Source organism: Falco cherrug, chromosome 10, assembly GCF_023634085.1.
Source record: "Falco cherrug isolate bFalChe1 chromosome 10, bFalChe1.pri, whole genome shotgun sequence".
Lineage (NCBI taxonomy): Eukaryota > Metazoa > Chordata > Aves > Falconiformes > Falconidae > Falco > Falco cherrug.
In genome coordinates, this window is record NC_073706.1 from 35,951,748 (window position 1) to 35,965,451 (window position 13,704).

At 46.0% G+C, this 13,704-nt stretch overlaps 1 protein-coding gene across 15 annotated transcripts in view; it reads left to right on the forward strand.

Annotated features, from left to right (window-relative positions):
• The window catches only part of BRSK2 (BR serine/threonine kinase 2), a 315,722-nt gene that overhangs the window by 284,305 nt on the left and 17,713 nt on the right, over positions 1 to 13,704 (forward strand). For all 15 annotated transcript variants that reach the window (XM_027808783.2, XM_027808785.2, XM_027808786.2 and 12 more), the window contains 3 exons: positions 4,477 to 4,600; positions 6,996 to 7,176; positions 7,853 to 7,942. In XM_027808783.2, the coding sequence (XP_027664584.1) occupies positions 4,477 to 4,600; positions 6,996 to 7,176; positions 7,853 to 7,942 (395 nt within the window). The remainder of the gene's footprint in view (positions 1 to 4,476; positions 4,601 to 6,995; positions 7,177 to 7,852; positions 7,943 to 13,704) is intronic.

A 13,704-nucleotide genomic window follows, 5' to 3' on the forward strand; every position in this document is an offset into this window, starting at 1 on the left:
TCCCAGTAACCACCTCATTTTCTCATGGCTCGCTGAATTTACTAGGTTTGTAACATGTTCCTTCTCTCTTATTTCATTTGGTTGTCGAGCAGACCACTCTTGAGGAGTGGAGAGGGTAATCAGTGGCTTATACTGGCACTAACTGTGCACTAAAAAGTCTTCCTCTTAGTACAGGAGAGTTTGCATCCTCAGGATAACATGCAGAAGCCTCTGCTAAGATAATTCAGAGGAATCTTTGGCTGCAATAGTAAACGCAGTGTTAATTCTAGGCAGCGGCACTGGGACATGCAGAAGCTGTTTCATATTCACCAGACTCATTCCCTAAAAGTCAACGTACATTTCAGCCATTTTGCTGCACAAATGTGCGTCACTGCATGGCAGGTTTGGAAGTCCCTGCCAGGGAGTGCGGCTCCAAACACTTCCTAATATATGCAACAGATGCCAAATTATTCCTTTCTATTTTCACAGCTTGTGTTTGTGCACCCAGTGCCCATAGACCTACCCTGCCAACCAAGGCAATTTGGCCTTTTGTTAAGATACTTGTGTGAAATATTCATGAGTCTTAGATGGAGATTTTGGGCCCAAAGTTTTATAATTGGTGACAATGGTATTGCCTTAACAACTTTCCCCAGACCTGGCATTTATCTGGTATAAGATGGGCACTCTATAGCTAATGCTGCAGAATGGAGGGGGTGAAGGCTTCAGGAGAGGGAGAGGTAGGGAATAGTAAAGGTTAGTAAAAAGAAATCCAGGAAGATAAACGGAATAAATTGTGTTTCCAACACTTCGGAGCATTTGCTATTAGAGAAGCATGAGAGAATTTCATAAAATGAACACATCCTTATCAAAGAAATATATGATATTCTCATCTCAAATGTTTTTAAGGCCATTAAAGCAGAAAATCTTCAGAATTAATTTTCTCCTCTTCATGTATGTATATCGGTGGAAGTTTTTCTGTTAATTTATTGCCTTCTCTGCTTCCCACTCACTCTTTAAAAGCTGGTGTAGGGAAGTAGTGCCTGTCATTTGAGGCAGTTTGGATGCAAGTCAAAGCCTAAGGCCCTTTTTCTTTTTCTGTATAATTGCCATATTAATGAGTTCAATTGAGCTGCACCCCGCAGTAAACATAATAAAAGTCATAAAAAATAATGAACTGGTTTATATTTTAACGATAGATGTCTTGTTGCTCAGTGCCCACTTCCACATGTCTTTATTTTTTCTAGTGTTTTCTCCTTTTCTGTAAGAAATAAGATACCCTTATCAGGAGCTGTATTGAGCTCATGGTTGAGCGATAGATACATGCCCCGGCTCTGGTACAGCGATGACTGCCGTTCATTTAACGGGGCTGATGAGTGGGTAATGCACTTTGACATGTCTGGGAAGGGCTCTGCTTCCTCATAGGAAAAGTCCTAGAGAATGCGTTAGGGATGGCATTTAGACATCGCCCCGGCTGCATTAAAGCTGCAGAGCTGCATTTGCTGGGGGAGAAATGCCGTTATTTACGCCAAGCAGGTACACCTCTGGAGGTTATGGATCCGGGCGCTCAGGAACAGGTAGGGTACACAGTGAGGCTCTCCAGAAGGCGACGCAGTCAGATGCTCCAGAAGTAGGAAAAGGAACAACATTATAGCAGTGAGAAATTCAGTGTGAAGTAATAAAGCACCAGCCTCCATTTTCATGCTAATCTATTTGCTTTTTCATCAACTGGACACCTGATTAGATTCCCTAGAGTAATCTACATACCCAGCCTCCCACACATACCTCCCATCTCCCTCCCCCTTAGGAGGTTTGCCATGACGAGAGAAGATTGTGAATTTTGAGTGCATTTGATACTGCTTACAGCCTGATCTTGTGAGATGCTAGAGCATCGCGTTCAGGGTGCCGAGGCTCCTTGGCGCATGCCCATTCTAACCCGAGCCAGCAGCACGTAACAGCTGCCCCCCCTTCTTCGGCGGCGTGTTTCCCAGGTGTGGGCACAGCTAGTTCTGCTGCTCGGGGGGAGAAAAGCATGTGTGCTCTGGCCTGGTTTTGTTCATTCCAGGAACAGGAGAGGCCACTGGCATCTATTCCATCTTATGTGACACCAGCAAAATTATTTCGTGAGTTCCAGTGATTAACAAGCTGGAGCGTAGCCCAGACTCAGTGAATCTTCCCGGGTCAGTATTACTGGCGATAACCTTGCCAAAGAGAAGAGCTCAGCCGGACTCTGGAGACCCCAGACCAAGTTTCCCAGCTGAGCAGGAGAAGACCCCTGTGGCCCAGGCTCCCTTGAACCTGTTAAGAGACCTATAAGTGAAGGACCAACAAAACCGTTAACAAAAACAGAAAAATGAAAAGCCATATTTTAACACGGCAGACCTGCAATTAAATACGCATGCGGTTTCCGGGCCCAGCGTCCATGTGTGACCCACGTGGGCCCCTGGAGTCCCCATAGCCAGCCCCGGGTCAGGTCGTGGCACACGCAAGCCTAAGACAACCAGCCGTTTTAGATGGATAACCAGGTGCTAATTTACTAATGAGCATAGACCCTTTACATGCAGGGAGCTATTGCCCCAGCTCTCCAGGGGCTTGCAGAGTTGTTATGGTGTGTGTGAGACACATGAGCTAATTAGTATGTAATTTCCTTTCACACTCTAACCCTGGCTCCTTAACGACCCATTTAAATGAGAGGCCCTTTCTCTTTACTGCTCCCTATGCTAATATCTGGCTCACCGGCGTAGTTACAGCTGCCTATGAATATTTTAGGGAGTGACAGTTTTCCAGCCCACTTTAATTGAGTGGGGGGCACTGGTTTACCAAATTGCAAGGGCATCTTCCTGTACCCTTATTTTGGGTTGCCTGCAGTAAGTAGAAGCAAATGATTGTTTGCACAGTGGAGCGGTCTTCTGGTGGTGGGCTTTGTGCCGTGCGCATTAGATGGGCGGTGAGCCGACAGCTGGGCCATCCGTGGAGCAATGAGTGCAAATTGCTGGATGCTGCTGAAGTCAAGCTTTGTTCTTTATCCCGAAGGTCTAGACTTCAAATTAGTTTGCTAGTTTGTTCCTCTCTCTCCTAGTCTCTGCCCTTCCTCATTCCGAGTCTTTGCTGCAGCAAGTGAATCTACTAATGACTCCCTCCAGCTGTTGATTGCTTTGCTGGGAAGCGGAGGTACAGCAATCCTTTCTGCAGATGGCTCCCCTTCTCTGCCGAGGTTGTCTTCCACACAGCAGTGAATGTCCGCCAAAACCAGTGAAAGGCTGTTGCTTGCCATGCTGCAAACTGGACTTGTCGTGGCATTATAAAATACCCTGTGGAGGAAAAAACCTGCGATCTCTTGGTGGCGGGTCTTCTTATTTCTGACATTTCCATGCTAAATTCTTCCCTACTAGAATATGGCTGATTTCAGTGGAATTTTTCCTGGGTTTATGTTGGTCCGGCAATTCTTTGGCTGTATGTCATAGCTGACAGCGTCTTCTGTGCCATCAAAACTATACCTGTCAGAGGTGCCACCTTCAAGTTCTGGGTAATGTCTCCCAGTAACGTTCATGTCTCTGCATTTTTCCTTTAGCCTGTTTTACTTAAAAGGAAATGTCAACAAAGTGCATTGAGATGGTGAAACAAGAAGCAAAATCAAACATTTGTTGGTACGATCAGTGTGAAAAAGCAGAGCAATTTCATTTTATGATGAAACCACCATCTGATGCTGAAAGGAACTGCGAAGTGGAACTGCTGTCAGTGGAAAGCCTGGGCTGCGTTGTGCATGGTGTTGATACCTTCTCCCTTAGTACTGAAAATTCATTCCTTTGTGGGATGGCCGGAGTTCACTCGTTATACAGACACCCTGAATGGGACTAATGCATGGGACAGCCTTTGTCCTGGCCCTCTGCATAGGCGTGGATTTCACTCACTGACAGATTGGAGGTCCAGTGAAGCCTACAGCTTGACTTAAAGCAAGATCCTGTGATTGTACTGTCACCCCAACAGGCCACCTTCAGAAAAGGAACTTTCTGAGTCCTAAAACACCAAAGGGGTTGAAATTGGGTAGGGGGAAACTTAGATCCCTGTGTTACCAGCATCTGCTTATTGTCACAAGAAATTGAGAGATCCCCGGAGACAAACCAGAAATGTGTTATTTATTTATTTATTTATTTAAGGTTACTATATAACCCTGCCTTACATGCACTTTATCTACGCAGTATTAATTGGTATATTGGCTCAGTCAAAAGGGTTACCATTGTTCCTGATTTCTCTTTGTTGGTGACATGCTGCCAGACTTAACGCAGGGTAGTCCATCATTTTAGCAGTTTTCACTAAGCGAAATGTTGTTTTGGATAGTCTCCGACACTGTTTTCTACTCACTGTTAGTAATAGTATCACATCTGGAGGGTTATCAGAACTTTCATGCGTGTTTTTTTAATATTTCTTCCTTCTAGCTGGGGGTATGTGAGAAACAGCACGCAATATTTTAAACCATCTCTTTTCTTTTCATCACGTCAGGCTTGCCAAAAAATCCTGGTTCGGTAACTTCATCAACTTGGAGAAAGAAGAACAGATTTTTGTGGTCATTAAGGACAAACCACTAAGCTCCATTAAGGCTGATATCGTCCACGCTTTCCTCTCGGTAAGTCACCCCAGCTGCCCGCTGGAGCCAGGGCACCTTGTGCCACGTGTTACAGGGCAGCGGCTCGGCTCCGTCGAGTGCATCCTCAGCGGGGTTCGTTTACATGGCCTCTTGAGTCGGGCCTCCACCGGTCTCAGTCTGAATTTCTAACTGCAGATAGTACTCCTTGAAGCAAGAAAAGGTCTCAGCCTCCTTGGCAGGGTCTTCAGGTTGCCAGCACTTGGGATACGGCTGCAGTCGGAGCACACTGCTGATGTGGCATCGAGACAGTGATTTGCTGCTTTGTCAAACTAACCTTTCAGTCACCATTGGGACAGCGGGTTGGGTCTCTCTCTGCTGGGTATGCCCTCCACCACTGTAGCTGGACAAAAATCCTGTCTCACATCTGCATTTGTTACTTTATATCTCCTCTTCAGTGCTGTATGGCAGAAAGAAGGGGCATTTCCTCTGGTGACCGGAGTTTCAGTTGTTGCAGAAGCTGTTTATATACAGTCTAGGAAAACAGAGGGAAATTGTCGGTTTTTTCCTGTAGAAAGCCCTTATTCTTACTATCTAGAAGTACCAATGAGGAAAATGTCAGCACAGTAAAGTTAATTCAAGAGATTTTTCAATTCAAGGTAGCTGACAATATAATTAAGACTTTTTTTCAATAGAATTAAGAGAAGGAGACTTAATTCCTTATATCATTTGTTGAATTGATACTGTTTTCCACAAAATACTGCACTCCTTTTTAGCGTTTCTGGTGCTGCAATGAATTTCTTCCAGAAAAAACCCAGCTATAATCCTTTTATCTGTAAAGGCATACGAGGAGCAGATGCAGTATAGTAGCAGGCGTCAGGCCCTGGGATCCATCTCAGAGTGGTTTGCAGCAGCCATGTTACTGCATCGGTTCTGAGCGTTTAGCTGTGCTTCTGCGTAGCGTGCACTGCTGTCTATATTGGTGATCTTGTACATACCCCTCACGGGGGGGTTGAGGTGTGATGTAGTGATTTGTGTGCAAACCCTATGAATCGTCTCCTACAGTCAACTTAAATGCATTGTCACAGCCTAAGCCTTAAGGTCAGCTTCTCAAAGAACTCGTCTTCATTTTTCTTCCTAAATTAGAGGCCAGATTTCCAAGTGATTTGAGTTTATATTTTAAAAAAACCTGGTCCTTTGTGGAGCAATAAATAGAACGTGAGCATGTTACATTTTGGCAGGAACTGTGAATGGTAACTGCTTGAAAATTAGGCAGTTATGAAATTCTACCATGGGTCTGAAGATACAGTTGATACCAGAAAGCTTCTCAGAGTTCTTTTACACATTGATAGGAGTTGTGGTTTGGGTAAGTTATTTGCAGGTATGCTTTCCCTGTGGATATCCCAGGCGCTTGTCTAAGTGTCTGCTCTGTGTCCTGATGTCTATTTGATATCATAGAACCACCAACCAACTGAGGCTGGGAAGGACTTGGGGAGGTCTCCTGCTCAAAACAGGATCAGCTGTGAGATCAGACCAGGCTACTCAGGTGGTTTTTTATATCCAGTCTTACATCCCACTGACTTCTCTGCCTTCTTCCTTAGTATCAGCTTTCATTCAGCAAAAGACATTTCTCGGAACTGGTAGATGAGTGTAGAGGAACGAAGCTGTGTTAATTAGCACTGATAATATACAGCTGTGGGCTGGCTTCAGGGGCGGCGCGTTGGCCGACATAGCTAAGGTGCAGCTGTGGCTGGTTCTGGTAGGGGGTTGGGCAGCTGATGAAGAGAGGGCAGCCGAGGAAGAAACAGAGAAAAGTGAGAGAGAGTGAGTGTGCCCTGGATGAGGCGAAGGCAGCAGAGGGACTGGCATGAAGAGTGTGCTGGGATGAGATGGTAAAAGACCTTGTTGCAGCTCGATAGTTTGGAGAGTGCTGCGACAATTGCTGCCCCATGTGAGGCTTGAAGTCACGACCTTCAGATTATGAGACTGAGTGTAACGATGGTTTGGAGAGTGCTGCGACAGATGACTAGGAAAGGGAAGGCTGAGTGTATGAAGTTGTGCAACATTGTATTTTTATATTGTAATTCTGTAGTGCAATATAAATTAATTGTATTTTTACATTAATAATGTAAAAAATATTTTACATTATAATAATGTAATATATTTGTGATTTTATAAGCATGGTGGGTATTCCATCAATATTCAGCCTTTACATTTGGGTCAGTCCTGTGAGGAGCAGTGCATTCTTCTGCAGTGCCAAGCAACCTACACTCTGACGGATTTCACAAGAACGCTCTGTGCATTAAAAATCCAAGTCCAGAAGCAAGTCTGGCAAATCTTACCCACTCTGGAAACGTGTGGTGTTCTAAATCAAATTTTGCCATTTTGTTCCCCTTGTGCTCTGGTTCTACTATCTCCTTCTGTCAACCTGTTTCAGATCCCAAGCCTCAGTCACAGTGTCATCTCACAGACAAGTTTCCGTGCAGAATACAAGTCCACAGGAGGTCCTGCTGTCTTCCAGAAGCCAGTGAAGTTCCAGGTGGACATAACATACACAGAAGGGGGAGAGGCGCAGAAGGAGAACGGGATCTATTCTGTCACTTTCACACTCCTATCAGGTAACCGTGGCAAAGCCGTGCGGTGGGTGCAGGCTGGCTCGTTCTTTGCTGAGACAGAACCTGCAAAGAGAGCTCTGCCAGGGAAGGAACATAACTTGTCTTGACCTGGGGGGAGAGTCAGACTGGGCAAGAAGCACGTCAGGAACAAAAATGGTGTTGATCATGCTGGGAGGGAAAGAGATTCCCAAAGAGGTGAAGCTGCCGCCACCGTGATTAGCACTAAAATGCCTGCTCTGTGCATCGGATTTGAGCCCTCCCTGTGCTGTCTCCTTGTTTCACACAAAGGTCTCGGTGTCTCGGCTGGGCACCGTGAGGCCGCTGGAACAGAAACGTGCAGTCACCTGTTGTGGTTTGACCCTTTTCTTCTGGGTAGCCACATGGCCCCCCATGGGGCTAAACCAAACCAGCCAACCAACCCCCCCTTGCTGTCTTTACCAAAGAACACAAAAGCCATCCTCCCTCCTGCTAGCTCCAGCACAGCACGGTCCCTGTTCACGGGGGGGGGGGGCTGCACCAGAGTTCCTCAGAGCCGTGCCGTTGCCCGAAGGACAGATACGCTCTTGGGGACAAGGCTGAAGGGCAGACGCTTGTGATCCTTCCCCTCCAGCCCCTGGGTTGTGTGAGGATTTGGCTCCTGCTCCTCTCACGGCCGTTTGTGCCTCTTCTCTCCTCGCAGGTCCGAGCCGTCGTTTTAAGAGGGTAGTAGAAACCATTCAGGCACAGTTGTTAAGCACACATGACCAGCCTTCAGTGCAGCAGTTATCAGGTAAGTAGTTTCTACTGTTGAGCACCTCGCTTCAGCAGGGACAGGAAGGTCAAGTGCCTCTCAGTACCAGGAGGCAGAGGGAGGCCATCCCTCTGATTACAGCAAGCGACGAGCTCCGTTCAGACAGAGCAGTAACTCCCCACACCCACCCTGCTCCTCCCTCTCTCATTCCCACGCCAGTACTCCCAGTGCATTCCCCAGCTGAACAGCTTCTGCCCTCCTCCCACCCAAAGAGCCATTTGCCCACTCCTCCATCCAAAGCTGCATCATCAATAGATCTTCCAGATTTTCTCCAGCTCCAAAATCTCCCAGAACAGGGACATGCTCTAGAAGACACCCAATTTTCAAACCCTTCACACACACTTTAGAAACCTCCAGCTTCAGAGGGTCCCAGAACAAAGTTGAGAGCTACTTTTTAACTTAGCCATTAACAGCAGCATTTTGAGGTGGTCAAAAGGTGGCTAATAGTTTCCAGCAGCGTGATCAAATTCTTGGCCTGATACTGTGGTAGCACAAATTATATACTAAGGTTCTGCAGAAGCTATATTTTACCTGTTTTTAAAGTAAATTTCAATTCCTCATGGTGGTCCAGAAAGTCTTACGTGTGTGACCCTGTGCAATGGCATCAATGTGAATCTGCAGGCAAGCCTGAACTGATAATTCAGAAACTGGCCTTATCCCTCCATTATGTAGCACTGTGAACACGAGCGGTGACACACACACACACACATGAAAAATTATCAGTGTTAACTCTTCTTTAAAAGGACAGGACAAAGAAGAAGGTGAAAATTGAAAAAGTAAGGAAGCTCAGCTATTGGGAGTTCTTCAGGGAGGGTAAAATGGAGAGAAGCAGAAAGACTGTAACAGGGGGAGAAGTAGGGGCAAGGTAGAGAACAGAGGCTGCAGGAAGAAGACAGAGGCAGGAGGAGTGGGAAGAGTTTTCCCATTGTATGATGATGAAAAGGTAGTAACAATATTATGTGTGAGAGCCAAATTCCACGCTTGACCTTTGTGTGAACAAACCAAGACAAAAGTGGGGGAATGAAGTAGGCATTGCATCCTGCAGTTAAATCCCAGGTGTCCTTGGCTCATTGCACATATGGGTTACATCCTTCTGGTCTAGCAGTAGGGCTTTAACAGCTGAAGATAAAAAACTCCATCTAGAAGAGTGTATGCTTACTCCATGACAGAGAAGTACGCTCAGTTCAGGAAATGCTGTTTTCCACTTTGCTTTTGCCCTGCAGCACTGCCTGACCTTCTGCACGCTGGATTGCAAGGGTGCCCAGCACATGGGTTATTCTGTTAGGAAACGGGAAAGGTGAGGATACGAGAACTATGGTTGATTCAGGTTTTTGCTGTCTGGACTTCTGAAATTAAATCAAACTCAAGGAAGCAACCAGAGTTTTCTGCCAGCCAGCCCTCACTCTTGGGGAGTGCTGGGGCCAAGTGGGAGTGAGGGAAATTAGACAGAAAAGCATCCTTTAAATCTAGTTCATACTACCCCTGCTGCATCAACGATGTTCAGGCATTCCTTGTTTCATAGGGAAGGAAGTGTACCCTTGCTTTCCAGTGAGGAAAAAACTTAAGTAAATAGACGGTGATCTCTCTTAACTTCTTCACCCTAGTATGTGCTAGGTACTGAGGCTCTCTAGAAAGACTTGGACCTTGTTGCACACTTGCACGTGAAACAAGGCATCTCCCTAAGACAGTCGTATTATAGCAGGAATAAAACCCATTTGTCTGACTAAGGGAGAAGTTTAGGGCAAACTGTGCTGTGACAAATGTATCTGACTTAGTTTTGTTCTGGTTCTAGAATGGAGAAATCATATTATTTTCACTGAATCTCTTTCTATTGCCTAAAGCTACATGAGAGCATGTAATTCTAGCAAGGGAGGTCCAGCCTGATCTTTAACACCAGAGGAACAGACAACTCCACATGCAGCAAAACCAAAGTGGTCTCTTGAAACTTAAAAATGAGAATTCCCTCAGCTAGGGAGTTATCCAGGCAGGATACTCGGGAGAGACAGGATGCCAGACTATCCTGTATCGTATCACCTGACCTGATCAGGAATATTGAAGCAAGTCTCTTGAAAGAGAGAGAAGTAATTCAACCTGAAAATAGGTTGGAGCACGTAGTACAACGAGAAGAGAAAAGGGGGAAAAGGATTGTTACGAAGAACATACACCTGTGTATCAAAGTAGGGAGACCCCGTGGTTCACATTCCCAGCCAGTCAGAGAGTGATGGGAAACAAAGGGATGAAGGGACAGCAAGAGTTTGCATTCTGAACCTTGCTTAGCTGTGGCTGGGAAGATGTGTGCAGGAGCTTCCTAGAAATTGCCATGGAATTATGCAGCATTTCTCACTAGAAACAAGGCAGAGTCTTCTCTGTTTCTCTTCTTCTCCCATATCCCCAGCCCTGAACACCTCACAGAATTGTGGTGGTTGGACTCCTATTCAGGTGCCTGGTTTGAGGACGCTGTAGGCAGTCCGCTGCTGCAACGGGAGGAGCTCGCAGCTCACCTTGCCTCTCCTCCTCTATCTCTGAGGGTACTGCTGGCTCTGGCCAGCAATACTGGCCCATCATGGGAGATGTTCTTAGGTCATCATGCACAGGTGTATCCTCCGCGCAGTTGTCTCCCCGGCCTTCTAGTTCCAATGGTGTTACAGGCGGGGTGATGAAAACCACCTGTGAAAGGTGCATGCATGTAGAGGAAGGCCTGCAGAAGGGGAAGATTCAATGAACACAGTATAAAGCCTGTAAAGCAAGGCCTGATAAGCACATGGCACTGATAGTCATTCTCTCTCCTGCCCCTCTTTGATCTGTTAAGCAGCATGCCAGCCCACTACGCCGGCTTGCCTGGGTTTCAGAACACACTTTCCTCTTTCTCATTTCCTCCAGCTCACAACAGTGTCTGTAGATGTTGTGTTGCCCATGCATCTGTGTGTGTGTGTATGTGAGCCTGGTATCTACCTGATTTAGGCAGGTGTGTTTCTGTGTCACACTTGAGCACCTTACAATCTCCCTTCCCCCTGGGTATCCCTCCATCCACTTCCATTTTTCCTTCCTAAGACTGGCTGTGCTTATTTCTTCTGGCATACTCTGAAGCAGGAAAATAGCTTCCCTCCCTTACCTGAATAAGTGTAAATAAATGAAATTATCCCAAAAGCTAATGTAATACTTCTAAAATCCACTGTCCAGTTGGCCACGTTTAGTGCAACATATCAGCCTTTGACCTTAACGTTTCAGGACGTTAAATCCGCTGTGGTGTAACTGCTGCGACAATACTGGGTCTCGTGACTGGCATGGAACAAGTAGATAGGGATTGGTTGTTCATTTTTTCTTCCTAATGAAAGAGCTAGAGGCCATCATATGAAAGTAGTGGGATCCTTGTACCAAAAAATTACTGGGAGGCGTGTCTTCATGGAGGGTAAGACCTGTGGAACTCCTCGCTGCAGCAGGTTCCGAATGCGAGGAGCTTGCCAGATGCTCATCTTCCCCTGAGTACTTCTTACTCACAGGAAGGCTGGACAACTCCCTGGATGAGAGATCTTCATGAGGATTGCTAAAGAGAGAAGCCGCAGCAGGCTCGGGAGGTCTCTGACCTGAAAGTGGTGAGGGTGAGGCAGTGCCAGGAGGAAGCGCTCCTGTGCTTCACCTGCCCTTACGCTCCTGCACGTCTGTGTAGCTGCTGGTGGAGACAGAGCACTAGACACTTTTGGTCTTTGATCTGAACTGGAATAGCTGTCCGTGTGTTCTTGTTACTGGTATGGCAAAAGCCATAAGCCCAGGGAGGCCGTGAAAGGATGGTCCCTTCTGCATCAAGAGCGAGGATTGCTGTCCATGAGAGCAGCTGGGCTTGTCTTGTCCGTGCACAGCTCCGTCCCGGAGCCTTGTACTCTCTACCGAAGTGATCCCTGGGCAGGTCTGCCCTTTAGTGAGATAGAAGGATCTCTCTCCATGGAGGAAAACATCTCAGATTTGTGCCTGTTTCAGCCCAATGCTCTTTCCATTAAATCATAATCTGTTTTCCTCCAATGCCTTTGCACAAAAGAGTAATAGAAACAGCTGGTGAATAGGGACATGCAAAAGCCATCTGTGATCATTCACAGGGTATCAATTTTTATTTCCCTAATATTTTCTTGCCTCTTTGGGCTTTGGTTTTAAGTGTGGGGTGCTGCATATTCTTATTTTTCCCTATTTTCTCATGTTCTGGGCAATCAGCAATACTGAAATAGCTTTTATAACTTCCTCATAATAGGTTTTCTGTTTCTTTATTATATTTAGTAGCTTCTTTTCAGACTTTAGCCATTAGCGTCTCAAAGTTCAGAGCATCTCAGTGTTACTTCTGGAAATGCCTTTCCTCAGCAGAAACAAGTGTTCAGAGACCATATCCAGCTTCAAAATAGGGCAGCGCAAATTCTTGCTCATTGTGTGTCTCCTGTGTACGCACCCACGCTCCCTCACTGTGCTGGTGTACATCTCAGAAAGCAAAACACATTCACACGACTCCAACGACTTTGCTAGGGTATTGGTCTGTGGATTCTGGGTGTTCATCTTCACGGCTCACAAGGGGTCTAGGCTGGCCAATTTGCTACAAAAAATGTGTAAGAAACATACGGTTTCTAAATGTGTGATGGGTTTTATCGTCAAGACAGAAAAGGGAGTGAGGAGCAAATGAAGTGCTTTGCAAGGTGAACCTCCAGCTGCCGACTCAAAACAGACCTATGCAAATGCCAGCTTGGAATTGGAACACGTCAGTTTTATCCGGTGCTCATCCAGGTCCCAGGTTTATAATTTCCTGCATTCTTGTGCGATCCTTCACATCTTGCCACTCTTGTAGCATCTGGGGCAATCACTTCATCTTGCTCTCGTGGTTCCCACCTACAAAAGGTGCCGTGTAATGCCTGGTTGGATTGGCAGAGCACTGTTTGTTTGGTAAAGAGCTTTAGTACTGATACTGAACAGCCTTCATTAAAATTAACTGAATAGTCCTGAAATGAAGCATGTGGAAAAAAGTCCAGGCTCTCCAGAGTTTTGATAGGAGAGCAGTGCATTTCAAATAGGCACCCAAACACCGGGGAATTCCAACTAAATGATAACTGCCTTGGACCAGAGGAGCTGGTGGCTCCCTTGACATCGTCTCCCTTAATGGAAATGTTTACTGGGGACTATGAGCATCTGGCAGGAGATGCTCAGTGCTTTCTGGGACCTAGCCCAGTGTTTGGAGATCTCAGGGGAGCAGCTGTTTGGGTGAGATTTTCTGGGCTGGGACAAGTCTCAGTCTCACAGATATCAGAAGCATCACAAACTAGGCAGCTTGATTGTGAAATTTATGTAAGACAGAAACACAGAAATTAAAAGAAAATTGGGAAAGAAAGCTCAGCAGAACACTAGCACTTTTTAATGGATTCAGAGCTTGTTTAGCCTTTTGAAGGAAGGTCTTGCTTTAACCAAAGCGTTTTCCATCTGTTAATGAACTGTACTGGGTGTCATTTGTGAGGGTGCTTGGTCAAATCCAAAGCATGAGTGACTGCCAGCAATCTCTGTGAAATAAGGAATTGCCTTGTCATCAGAAGGATTGAGATCTGACACTGACACTATGCTTTAATTAAAAAATGAAACAGCACACGTTAAAAATGCAGTTAGATGACCCATCAACACTTCTCAGACAGCTAAAAGCCTTTGGGCCTTGGCTTTATTCATCCCGCCGAACACCTGGATCCCACAGTCACTGGGTGATGGATTATTATCCATGAGCA